The following is a 12,787-nucleotide window of genomic DNA, read 5'->3' as shown; positions in this document are numbered from 1 at the left end:
ACAAAGGCTTGGAGAATTTTCTCTGTATCGTTTCCATAAGGCATCTTCTGCAGATGTCTTTAAGATTCCAAACCGCATTTCACATCCAAACGTGTATGTTCTAATATTCACTGGTCCCCTTCTGTTCCTAGGAGGGAATGTGTTTTATCGCATAGGGTTGTCTTTGTTCTGTGTATGTTCCGTGTACCTAGTTCCAGCAGACAAAGCCGTATGTAGAGACGGCCTTCACTGAAAAACAGCATGGATCTTTGCTTGTTTGTTGTTTCTCTCTTTTTCCCCCTTTCTGCCCTGTTATATTTTTCAGAGCTGCCTTTGTAACCCAGATGGGGAGGCACGTCAGTCTGTAGTAGCGGAATAAAAAGGAGTCCAGCGGCACCTTAGGGATTAACAGAATTTATTCCATCATAAGCTTTTGTGAGCCAGAACTCACTTCCTCAGACGCATGTAGCATTAAGTATAAATGCATTTGCCTAGTGGGACACTTCAGTGCAACTGACAAAGTGGGTTTACCCTGGAATAAATCCTGCTAGTCTCTAATGTGCCACTGGGCTCTCATTTTATTTTGGCTTTTAAACTATGTTAGCTAAAACCTTGGAGCCATCAATGAAACTAGTGTAGCCAGGGACGACCCCCACCCCCGAAAAAACCCCTGCTCTGGTGAGTGTTCTCTTTGCACAAGCACAGAAAAGCAAGTTGCAGAGATTGTGCCTTCTCTTCCTGGGACTATCAGAGGTTATTAGAAGAGGATCCCCCTGTACAGACTCTTCTTTGTTCTGATGATGAGGGAAAAGCATAAGAGAGATGCTGGCAGCCTGATGATTGACAAGCAGGGGTTTTTTTGTAGAAAGAACTCCTGTGTATATTAGGCCATACCCCTCTATGTAGCCAATCCTTCAAGAGTTTACAGGGCTCTTATTACAGGCCCTACTGTAAGCTATTGGAGGATTGGCTACATCAGGGAAGTGTAGCCTAATATGCAAATGAGTTCCTGCTACAAAAAAAGCCCTGTTAACAAGAGCATGCTGGGAGTTGTAGTACTCCTCCAGAATATCAAGGAGGTCTGAAACAAGAGTCTGGGAAGCTGGTCGAGTGTCCAATTGGCAAACTTCCACTCAATCTTGGGACATGAGTCTATTCTGTAATCATCACAAACTAGTTAAATTCTTGGTTGTTAATAGTTTTCCCCAAAAAACTACAGGCAAAGTTTACATGTATCAAGCCTGGAGGATCCAGAGATGTGACCATTGTCAACTGAAGGTGCAACAGCCTTTTTGTCTCCATCCTTCCTTTCATCTTTTGCATTTTAGGCATATGCAGCTCAATCCCTTTGATGTTCAGTTCCATTGATTTCAGTGAGACTTGTTCCTAAGAGCTCATAGGACTGTAGCTTCAAAGCAGGCCAGGATCTCTCAGCTATTCCCTTGATCTGTTTTTCATCACTATAGGTTGGTTGTACCATTTTCATAATTCCCTGGAAACTAGATGCATGCATTCATTTCAGGTTTCTTCAAATACAAGGGTTTTTGTTGTTGTTCTTACTTTATAATACTATTGTTTTGAACAGGGATAACCAGGTCAAATGCAGTATCATCAGGCTAGGAAGTTGGAATCCTCAGTCCACAGTGAAACTCATTGGGTGACTTTGGACCAAGCACTCTGTCTCGGCCTAACCTATTTTGCATGGTTGTTATCATTAAAAATGGAGGCAGGAGAACCATATGTGTCATCTTGAACTGCCTGAAGGAAGGATAGGACAGGGCAAAATGGCAGGGAGGGGGCATGGTAGAGCATCTTCACATGCTGAATATCCATGTTTCAATCCTGGCCAATAGAATCGGGTAATTGGTGGTGTGCAAGTCCTTTGCTTGAAACCTTGGGAAACTGCGGCCATTTAGAGGAGACAGATAATACTGACCTCGAGAAACCAGTCGTTTGACTTGGTATAAGGAAGTTTCATGTGTTCTTGGAAAACAATCACCCATTTCCTATGAACTCTCAGGCTATTTCTGGACTCTTCAACTGGAATTGTGAACTTCAGCAGGAGCCAAATGCATGCCTTCGCCCATTCCTCCCAGAATCGGAGATGTAATTCCCAGAGAGTTTATTTTTGGCACATGTAGCTTTTAGGACTCTCTTCTGTGCCTTTCCAAGGCTGTAATTGAGATTACTCCTAACTCAATTACTGACACTTCAGACTGAGCTTATTTGGGCTGGTTTATTGTCATATTGGTGCCACAGTACATCAAGGCTTCGCAGGAGGCCATTTTTATCTGGTCAGCCATTGGTGGGTGCTTGATATCCTTCTGGGCCTCCCCAAGTCTGTCTTTTGTGATTTCCACAGAAAGCTCTGTTAAAACATTCAGGGTGCCCACTCTATTGCCACCCAAAGTAGTTCAGAATCTGATGATTGCATCATTTTCAAGAGCCCTAGTGACCAAAGGGCCCTGTCAGGGCCAGTGTTGCTGTTGTCAGCTTCAGTTACCCTCACTGGCAATGGTGGCTGGTGAGCTGCTTAAGCGATGAAGTTGAAGAGGAAACCGTACGAGCCAACAGAGTTCCTCATTGATGGAAGCCCACCTCCCTAGTGCCACCCTTTCAGTCCAACAAGAACCAGAACTGAAAGCAACGTGTGATGCAATGGTTCTCTCCCATGTGGTAGATTTTGTATTGTAGATGGAGGCTGAAGGTCTGAAACCTTCTCTTGCCTATGCTATTTCCTACACATACAAAATTAGTGAGGAAGAATGTTCTGAATTGTCTTTTCCCCCTTACAAGTGGAGGAAACTGTGTGTGTATTGCTGTGTGGAAAGAATTCAGACAAGCAGATGTCTCTCCCTCCCAAGAAGTGGAACGGTAATGCTCAGCAGCTCACACAGGCTGTCCACTCAGTGTTTAGCTCTGAGGTAACTGTTAATTCCAATTGTTAAACCACTGAGGTTGTCATGCCTCCCCTCCCCACAACTCTTAGAATTGTAATTTGGGGAGGATATTGGTTTTTGAAATCTCTTGTAGTGAGGTGATAGTCCTTTAAGTCACTCCATCCAATTTACATTTGTTGACAATCAAAAGGGAGAGGTCATGAAGAGCTTTTTGGCCGCCTCACCATTTCTCTCAAGATAAGTGATTATATTAATCAGTCACAGGCTGGCTGCCTCCAAGTAGAGTTCACAGTTCCCTCAGAAAAAAATTCCCAAAGAATTTCCCCCCAAGAGCAGTTGGAAAGAGCAGCAAGAGGTACCTCAGGACAGCAACTCTGAAAGAACCCCCTAAAGCTCAGTTCCAGGGATGGGAGTGTCACAAGTTGTGTGTTGCTCAAATGTGAGCCACCGTTAAAAATGGAGTGACAGTTGAAGCTGATGTGCACTAGAAGTTGAGAAGCACTTTCTTGAGGGAACATCAGACTGTTGCTGTCCTCTATTGGGTCAGGAGGCAACAATTCACCTCCATGTCAAATTGAATATAACAAGAGGAGGGTTGCCATGAAGAGGGGATGGGGTTGGGGCTTGACTGTCCGCAGACCACAATGATAGCCCGACCAGATACGAGCTCAAGGCTAGGAGCCGGCCCAGTCACTGTGGTGTAAGGATTAGAGTCAGTGTCTGGAAAATCAGGGCGAGGGCTGAAATAAGCAAGGCAGACCTGAGTTGCTTGCTGGGGGTTGCAAGCAGATGTTTCAGGAGTGCGCCTTATCCAACAGAAGAAGTTTATGTAAAACTCCCAACCATAGATTTGTTTCCTAGCACATAGTTCTAGTTGCTGCTCAGATCTTCAGAAATCTTCTGCAGAGTCTGGAGATTCTTACTATAAGCACGTTTGCTCACCGGGGTCGGTTTGTATAGGCTGGTTCTTGATATGTACACTGCACGGTATGTCTGAACATGAAACAATTTGCAGATTTGTACCAATAAGCTAGATCAGCTGATTGGTTTAGGGCAAAGTTTTGCGGAGTGACAGTTTATCCCAGCGGGTGCTTCCTACCTCTTTCTCCCTTTTTTTTTTTTCTCTTGTAAATGTTGAGTATGCAACAAGCTCTCCTGTTCTGGCCTCCACCTTTCCCCCTTCCTTCTATCATTCCTTCCTTTGATCTTCTGGCTGTACTCTTTGTGTTGTGACTGTGGGCTGTAAATGGGAAGAGCAAGCTGAACAAGGGAAAGGCACTCGGCTCCATGGATGCTGATACACATCTGTACTACAAGCACAAACCTGTTTTAAACCACTGAGGCTGCCATGCCCCGCCCCCCTGAACCCTGAGAATTGTAATTTGGGGAGGATATTGAAACTGGTAAAGAGTTCTCATCCTGTCTTAGGGTTCCCCGAGGCTTTGCAGTATAGTTATGACCTGTTTTATACAAGTACACGGGCAGGGAAGGGAGTAAGAAAAGAGCTGAGTAATTGCAACGAATATAGTATAGCAGTAGTTTGAGTGTTGGACTACAACTAGTGTGGCCCAGGTTCAAATCTTCACTAGGGATGTGCATTTTTTTTGAACCTGATATTTTTTGGTATGGGTCTGTCAGACACCCCCCCCCCCACACACACACACATACACAAAAGTTGGTATTTCCAGAAAATTCTGGGTCCTGGTACCAGTACAGTATTCTGATCTTAGATTTCTTGGAAATCCCAAGGGGTTTTTTGGTCCAGTAGACCCAAGACGAAAAATGTCATTAAAAACATCCCCCAGTCTTGGGGCTGGTTTCGCTTCTGCAGCCTGGTTTAAACTGCACTGCAGGAGAACCAGACTCAGGATTTATGTGCCGCTTGGAGCAATATCCCCATGGTTTGCAGATCCTGGCTGGGCTGGCTTCTCCCACAGCCCAGTTTAAACCACACTACAGGAGAACCAGACACAGGGTCTGTGTGCTGTCAGAAGCAATCTTCCCATGGTGTGCAGGTCCCAGCTGGGCTGCCTTCTTGTGCAGCCTGGTTTAAACCAGGCTACAGGAGAAGCTAGACCCAGGATCTTCATGTCACCAGGAGCAATCTCCCTGTGGTGCGCAGATCCTGACTGGGATGGCTTATCATGCCTGGTTTTAACCAATAAGGCATTTTTCAGGTATATTTTCGTTTCAGGTAGAGCAGAATGCATGCCCCTGATCCTTATTCTGCTGCCAAGCTCGCTGATTGACCTTGGGTCAATCGTACTGTCTCAGCCTGTCCTGCCTCACACAGACGTTGTGAGGTTATAACAGGAAGGAGGAGAGCCGCACACACCACTCTGTATCTCATGGAAGAAAGGGTGGCATAAAAACGGCTAGATAGTTAGTTGAGGGGGAAGGCAGTATGGTATAGTCCTGTCTCTTTGGATCTCAGGTTAAGCAGGGTTAATACCTCAGATGGGGGACCGCCAAGAGAGACTCTATAGAGGAAGGCAACGGCAAACCACCCCTGCATCTTGCCTTGAAAGTCCCTTGTTGTAAAAAGGTAAAGGTAGTCCCCTGTGGAAGCACCAGTCATTTCCGACTGTGGGGTGACGTCACATCACAATGTTTTCACGGCAGACTTTTTACAGGGTGGTTTGCCTGAGAGAATAGTAGTCATCTACGCTTTACCCCCCAGCAAGCTTTGCCGCTTGAGGGAACGTTACACACAGAGTCAGATAGATGGTAATTTAGCAGTTAAGGTGTCATTTAAAAAAAAATCTCCAAGATATTCTCTAAACAATTAAAAAATAAAATAAGAGTCCATTGGCACTTTTAAGACCAAGAAAGTTCTATTCAGGGTATAAGCTTTCATGTGTTACACGCAATTCTTCAGATACAATGACATTTGTCTCAAGAGCCAGTTTGGTGTAGTGGTTAAGTGTGCGGACTCTTATCTGGGAGAACCGGGTTTGATTCCCCACTCCTCCACTTGCACCTGCTGGCATGGCCTTGGGTCAGCCATAGCTCTGGCAGAGGTTGTCCTTGAAAGGGCAGCTGCTGTGAGAGCCCTCTCCAGCCCCACCCACCTCACAGGGTGTCTGTTGTGGGGGAGGAAGGGAAAGGAGATTGTGAGCCGCTCTGAGACTCTTTGGAGTGGAGGGCGGGATATAAATCCAATATCTTCTTCTTCTTCAAAATGTGTACATCATGTTATATGCAAATTCATTTTTCTCAAGCTTTTCTCCCGTTTCATTGTCTCTGAAGAAGTGTGTGTGTAGCACATGAAAGCGTATACCTCGAATAAAACTTTGTTGGTCTTAAAGGTGCTACTGGACTCTTTATTCTGTTGCTTCAGACCAACACGGCTGCCCACCTGGATCTATACAATTAAAAAGTAATTCAGCAGTCTGAATTGGTCAGCCTGAAATACCTGTTGGTCAGCCTGTAACATCAAGAGCTGAAAGCAGCCAGTACCAAATAATGAGGATTCGGGGCATCCCTAGGTCAGGAACCAAAGATCCAAGTGCTTTGCTGTGCCCCAGAACAAGCCAATACCATTGCCCACCTCTCTTGAACTACACTGCTTCTTAGTCTCTAGCTCAACACACTCAGGGCATTAGAACACTAAGCACTGTGAGGGACAACTGTGCCTGCAATATGGGTGCCTTCTAAGGTGGAGCCTCTTCCTACTTTTGACTTGTAATGTAAGCATAAGCTTATGGAGGGTTTGCATGGTCAGCCTCCAATGGTTTAAAGCATTGAATGTACAACTTTTTGGTTTTTTTAACTAGGAGGCCATAATGAAGCGCTTCGGGGTTGCTGGGGCCCAGTTGCGAGTCTACCTGCATTACCAGCCATCTTATTATCACCTCCACGTACATTTCACTGCCCTGAGCTATGATGCACCCGGAACCTCCGTGGAGCGAGCCCATCTCCTTTCGGACGTGATCGACAACCTGGAACTCGACTCCAGCTACTACCGGAAGCGCACCCTGACCTTTGCCCTCCGAGCTGATGAACCCCTGCTGAAGAAATTCCAGGGAGCTGGTCGAGTCTGAACGCTTTGCTGAGGACTGCTGGATGAAGCGTATCAACATTTCCTAGGGATAATTTTATATGTTGTCTTTTAAGATATTTTCTTTATGGTTTTTATAAAGCTCCAGTTGCATTTCCCATCTGTTATGGTTGTATCGTTTTTCTATTAATAAATGGCTATGTCCAGCTGCATTATTCATTTGGGTTTTCTTTTCTTCTCTGTCTGTGCCTCTGTCTCTCTGTCATTTAACTCATTTGTACTCCACCTTTCTCTCCAAAGGGTATCCAAAGCAGCTCACATAGTCAATCCTCCTCTCCTCCTTTTTACTCTCCTAACAACCCTGAGAGGTAGGCTAGGCTGAGAGAATGTGCCTGGCACAAGGTCACCCAACGAGCTTCCATAGGATGAGTGAGGATCTGAACCCAGGTCTCCCAAATACTACATCACACTGTCTCTCTTCAGGGGCGGGGTGGCGGGGGAGAGCCTGTTTTGATATCATTGACATGTTCAGCTGAACTGTTAGATATGACTCCCAAAGCACCTTAGGGACCAGCAGGATTTTGGGGGTGTAAGCTTTAGAGAGTCAAAAGCTCTCTTCATCAGACCAGCACAGCTACACTCTGAAACGATATTCAGTTAAAGAATCTCCAGAAACTGAGCTAAATCTCAGCCTGAGAACCTGGAGAACTGCAGCCAGTCAGGGTTCAGAATCCTGGTCTAGACAGACTATGACTCATGCCTATTGATTAATGTCAGGAGTGTTTTAAAATTCAGAGTATCAAATCCAGATCTGCCTCTGTGACCACCCAGTGCTCTCCTTTAAAAGTGGCTTGCCAGAAGGTGCAAACTGCAGACACCGACCACATCTGTTTCCACATTGGGATTTCCTGAAGTTCTAAATTCCTTAAGAATGATAAAAAGAATAGCAGAGCCTCTCAATTGAATACTCCTTAATTCAAATAAATATGTGAAAGCCAGTCTCCCCCCCCCCCCCCCCCCCGCAACCCCTATTTCCTCATCTCTCTTCCTTTGCTGGCCAACGATTCCTGGCATCTACATTTCCGTTTTTCTCCCTTCCTGTTGTTGTGATTTACAGTTAGGTTTTGCCAGACTCCTTGGTTTCTGTGCTCCTTTTCCTCTCTGCTTCTTGCTCTCTTCTTTCAGTCCACCTCTTGTTCTGTCTTCCTTCAAACACCTTGTCTCTTGCCCTCCTTCCACCCCACTTCCCAGCCTTCTGATGTTTTTAGCATTCCAGCCTCTGGTACCAGCCTTCCTATTAACACCATGAAGCCCCTGCTGTTACTTGACCCATGTGATTTTTTTCTCCCATCTAAGCTGACCTTTCACTGCCTGCAGAGAAACTGCAGTGTGTATTGACATTCTTTGCACCTCAGTTAGAATGGTTAATGATGTCACAGCAGCTCAGCCAATGGACAAGTAGTAGTCAATAGGCAGAGGTTTTTAAGCAGAAGCTAGGTGGCCATCTGGCAGCAATGCTGTGAACTTAGGCAGAGCATGAGGAGGAGAGCAGGAAGGGTTGCATCAGTGGCCCTTTCTTACATGTCCAGGGAAATGCTGATCTTTGGGGGCAGGAAGCAATTTTTCTCTAGGCCAGTTTTGCCAGGGATCCTGGAGGGATTTTTATTTGGGGTGGGGCTGTCTTCTTTGTGTGGAGCAGGGGTCACTGGGGGTATGGGGGATATTAATGAATTTCCTGCATGGTGCAGGGTGTTGGACAAGATGATTCTAGAGGTCCCTTCCAACTCTATGATTCTATAACCGGGGTTGCCAAACTTGCTTATTGTAAAAACCACATAGAATAAACATCAGATGTTTGAGAGCCGGAAGACATGAAAGGATGGAGGGAGGAAAGAAGACAAATAGATGAGAGAAAAGGAGAGGTGGAAAGAAAGCAACTTTCAATGCATTCTCCAAGCCACTGGCTGGTTTGGCTTAAGAGAAGGGATTTAAAGAGAGGAATGCCTTCTCCAAGCTGGCTGATGGAGCGGTGGGGGCTTCGAGAGCCACGCAATATGTGTGAAACAGCCACAATTTGGCTACCCCTGTTCTATAACTTTTTAAAATTTTTGCCGAAAAGATGTGAATTAAAATGCTGTGAAGTGGATGGGCTTCAAAAGCAACTGTTCCAAATACAGATGCTCAGAAATATAATACGTGTGCTCAAAAGCAGATGGCATAGAACAGCCCACAGTGGCTTTCCTGCTAATTAATCTCATCGCTTTGAGGAAACTCGAGATGAAGGCTCTGGCCATTAAATTCCGCCTCTGCCGTTGTTCCTTCTCTCCTAGGCTTTTTTAAAACGATGCAACCATTCTCTGTGCTACTTATCACTCATATCTCGGATATGACAGATTTTAGAAATCGTTTGGGGAATTTTTAAAGAAACTTACCAGTATGTTGAGACTCCTCAGCTTGAATTATGTTGATTCTCTGCTAATGTATCTCTTTGAAAGGTAAAAGGTAGTCCCCTGTGCAAGCACCAGTCATTTCCGACTCACGGGGTGATGTCGCATCACAACGTTTTCATGGCAGACTTTTTATGGGGTGGTTTGCCATTGCCTTCCCCAGTCATCTATACTTCCCCCCCCCCACAAGCTGGATACTCATTTTACCGACCTCAGAAGGATGGAAAGCTGAGTCAACCTTGAGCCGGCTACCTGAATCCAGCTTCTGCCGGGATCGAACTCAGGTCATGAGCAGCGAGCTTGGACTGCAATACTGCAACTTTACCACTCTGCACCACAGGGCTCTATGTATCTCATTTAAAAGGCCTTTAAAAAAATGCCTGGACTTGATAGGGCTGATAAAACCCTTATTTTAAGGTGTTCCTTCCTTTAGGACGTTCCCATCAATAAAGAGCAAAGCTTTCTTGGTGATCGCCCCTGTTCTGGGGAATTCTTGCTCCAAGAGACCCATTTGTGTTTCTTTAGTCTAAACAATAGATTCAGAAGAGTGGCTGTATTAATCTATCGTAGCAAAGCAAAAGAGAACTCAAATGGCACCTTTAAAAGAAACTAGCCAAGTTTATACTACCATAAGCCGATGCAAGGCAGAGCTCACTCCATCAGAAGTATTCAACACTGTAGGCAATTCATGACGCCAGCACTGATTTCCCTTATTTGATGTTGGAATAAGCCCTGACCTGGATAACCCAGCCTAGCTTGATCTCATCAGATCCTTGGAAACTAAGCAGCATCAGCTGTGGTTAGTATTTGGATGGGAGACCACCAAGGAAGTCCAGGGTCATGATCCAGAGGCAGGCAACGGCAAACCAGCTCTGAATGTCTCCTGCCTTGAAAAACCCACAGGGTTGCCATAAGTCAACTGTGACTTGGTGGGGGAAAAGAAAAAGCTGGAATGAATGTCGTTAGCCTTTAAGAAGGTACCACATGATTAAAAGTAGGCATCTTTTAAATTATTTATTTACAATGGGGAACACGTAAGTCCAGCTTTTGAACATTTAGCCTGAATCTCTCTGTCTCTCTTGCCCTCATCCATGCCTCCCTTCTGTCTTTTCTTGTTCATAAATCTCCCCCCTCCCCCCCTTAAAGTATAGTGTTCTTTTCCTTCCAGGCAACCTTATCTGAAATTCCACAGCAACGTCCTTGCCTTTCCAAAGAACAAAACTATCCAGTCATAACAGAAGTTCTGGTCAGCGGAAAAGAATGAAAATAAAATAACTCAAAGGTGACAATTTATTATATTTACCTCCCGTCCTCCCCTATCGGACTCAGGGCGGCTAACAACAGTTAAAATACATTATGTTAAAATAGAAATACAATAAAATAGTTATAAATCATTCCATACACTTGCAATTACACTTGCAGTTACAGTCCTAAAATCCAAGATGGCATCAGCCTTATTGGTTTGTATTTAGTGCTACATGCACTAGTGTTGTTAAATATTGTTTGGTGCTCTGGATTTATACTGGGATGGGTTCAGATATCAATGCTGTGATGTAGTGGTCGCTTCCCCGCTAGACATTAAAAGCCAATTTAAACAATTCTGTTTTACAGGCCCTGCGGAATTGTGGAAAGTGATGTTTTCGGAGAGAGTGTTCCACAGGGCAGGGGCTGCTACCGAAAAGGCTCTAGCTCTGGTGGTAGACAGCTGAGCATCTTTTGGCCAGGGGATCACAAGGAGATTTTCGGAACTTGATCACAGTGCTCTCTGGGGCTCATATGGGAAAAGGCAGTCCCGGAGGTAGACAGGTCCCTGCCATATAGGGCTTTAAAGGTCATGACCAGGACCTTGAAGCAAACCCGGACCAATGTGCCTCCCATGGCAAGAGCAATCACGTAACAAAGTCAACAGGAATCCATTGCGTTACAGTTACAGGCCTGCAAGCTCCCATTCAGAAATAGGCCTGCCAATCCCCAAGTCCCAACAGGGAATCCACTGGTTTAGCAGACTCTTTTCCACCCCCAGCTAGCTGGCCAGCAGGGGCGAAGCCCCACCCCAACAGCCACCATGTGCCTTTCCGCCTTGGAAGGCTTAGAAGACACTTGGGAAAGGCTTACTTTTTCAAAGGTGCGTGTGCCTTTAAATGTCCGGAGCCAGGCTGAATGGGGCAAGCCTGCAGAACAAAGCGGCTGTTGTGAGAAAGGGAAGGGAAGCAGCCCAGTCCCTTGATTGGTTTTACAGTCCTTTCAGAGGTCATTTGTACAGTAAAATAGTAAAGTAGAACCTCAGGTTTCCCTGTGTTAGTCTGAAGAACTTGGTTCAGTATACAGCATTGAACAACTCCCATGCTGGGGAATGAGGAAATGAAGACTGTATTCTGTTCCTTCCTAATAAGGACCTCTTTTCAATTTGTCTGGAGATGAGCTGTAATTCTGGGGGATCCCCAGGTCCTACCTGGAAGCTGGCATCCCTAAGAGTTTGACAGAGGTATATAAACATCAGTGTGATAAATCAGTAGACAATTAGTTGAAAGACAAGCAAAACAGAAATGTGAGAAGTTCAGCAGGGATTGTCCTACAGAATGGAACATTCACTGCAAGAGATTGAAGTCTGGCCTATGCAGGCAGCAGAAAGAAGAGAGTCGACTGAACCCATCAGACTGCAGGTGGAAGGGACGTCATTTTATATTTTATATTTTATTTATTTTATTTTATTACACTTATATCCCACCCTCTCCAATTTTGAATTGCCCACCCACTGGATTAAATAAATACTCCATGTAAAAGAAACACATTCATCGAAGAAAGTTTCAATTAGTCTGGCCTTTACATGGATGGATGGAGGTTTTATTATTATTTTTTTTAATTAACAAAGCATTCATATATTGTGTCAGATTGTCAGTCCTTCAAAATATTGACCATTCAGACCGCAATGGCTTTCCAGGGTCTTAGACAGAGATCTTGCATATCACCTATTGCTTGGTCCTTTTTGCTGGAGATGCCAGGGGTTGAACCTGCAACCTTTTGCATGCCAAGCAGAGGTTGTATCTCTGAGTCCCTCCTTCAAAAGAGGTCCCCCCCCCCTTCACCATTAGTATGTAGCAGCACAGTCTGTACAGTCTGCTCTTTCTGCTGCAAGTGCAGAGTGAGCTTAACTTGCATTCCCTGGCAAGCTTAGATGTTCAGGAATTTAAACCTGGATCCACATTCAAACCCAGCACCTGAGCAAGCTGGTTTTCACTCTTTATGTTGAAACCTGTATCTTGAATTATGCCCCAAAGACACTTATTTATTAGATTTCAGCTGTGTGGCCTATAAACTACAGATGCTAATGGAGGTGAGTCCATCAGTATTAATCTGTTCCTTCCTAATAAGGACCTCTTTTCAATTTGTGTAAGTCCCTCAAAAATAGATTCAACAGTTTTAGCAATTAGCTGTATATGATTACTTGTAGCAAGTTCAAA

The 12,787-nt window shown here is 44.9% G+C and overlaps 1 protein-coding gene across 1 annotated transcript in view; it reads left to right on the top strand.

The window, feature by feature from the left end:
• The window catches only part of DCPS (decapping enzyme, scavenger), a 100,342-nt gene extending 93,246 nt beyond the window's left edge, over positions 1–7,096 (top strand). Inside the window, exon 6 of the mRNA XM_060250441.1 lies at positions 6,656–7,096. Within this exon, the coding sequence (XP_060106424.1) occupies positions 6,656–6,922 (267 nt within the window). The 3' untranslated portion in view covers positions 6,923–7,096. The remainder of the gene's footprint in view (positions 1–6,655) is intronic.
• Positions 7,097–12,787: the final 5,691 nt, after the last annotated feature.

This window comes from Heteronotia binoei, chromosome 12 (assembly GCF_032191835.1).
Source record: "Heteronotia binoei isolate CCM8104 ecotype False Entrance Well chromosome 12, APGP_CSIRO_Hbin_v1, whole genome shotgun sequence".
Classification (NCBI taxonomy): domain Eukaryota; kingdom Metazoa; phylum Chordata; class Lepidosauria; order Squamata; family Gekkonidae; genus Heteronotia; species Heteronotia binoei.
Note: the sequence above shows the minus strand (reverse complement) of the source record. Positions and strands in the feature narration are given on the sequence as shown.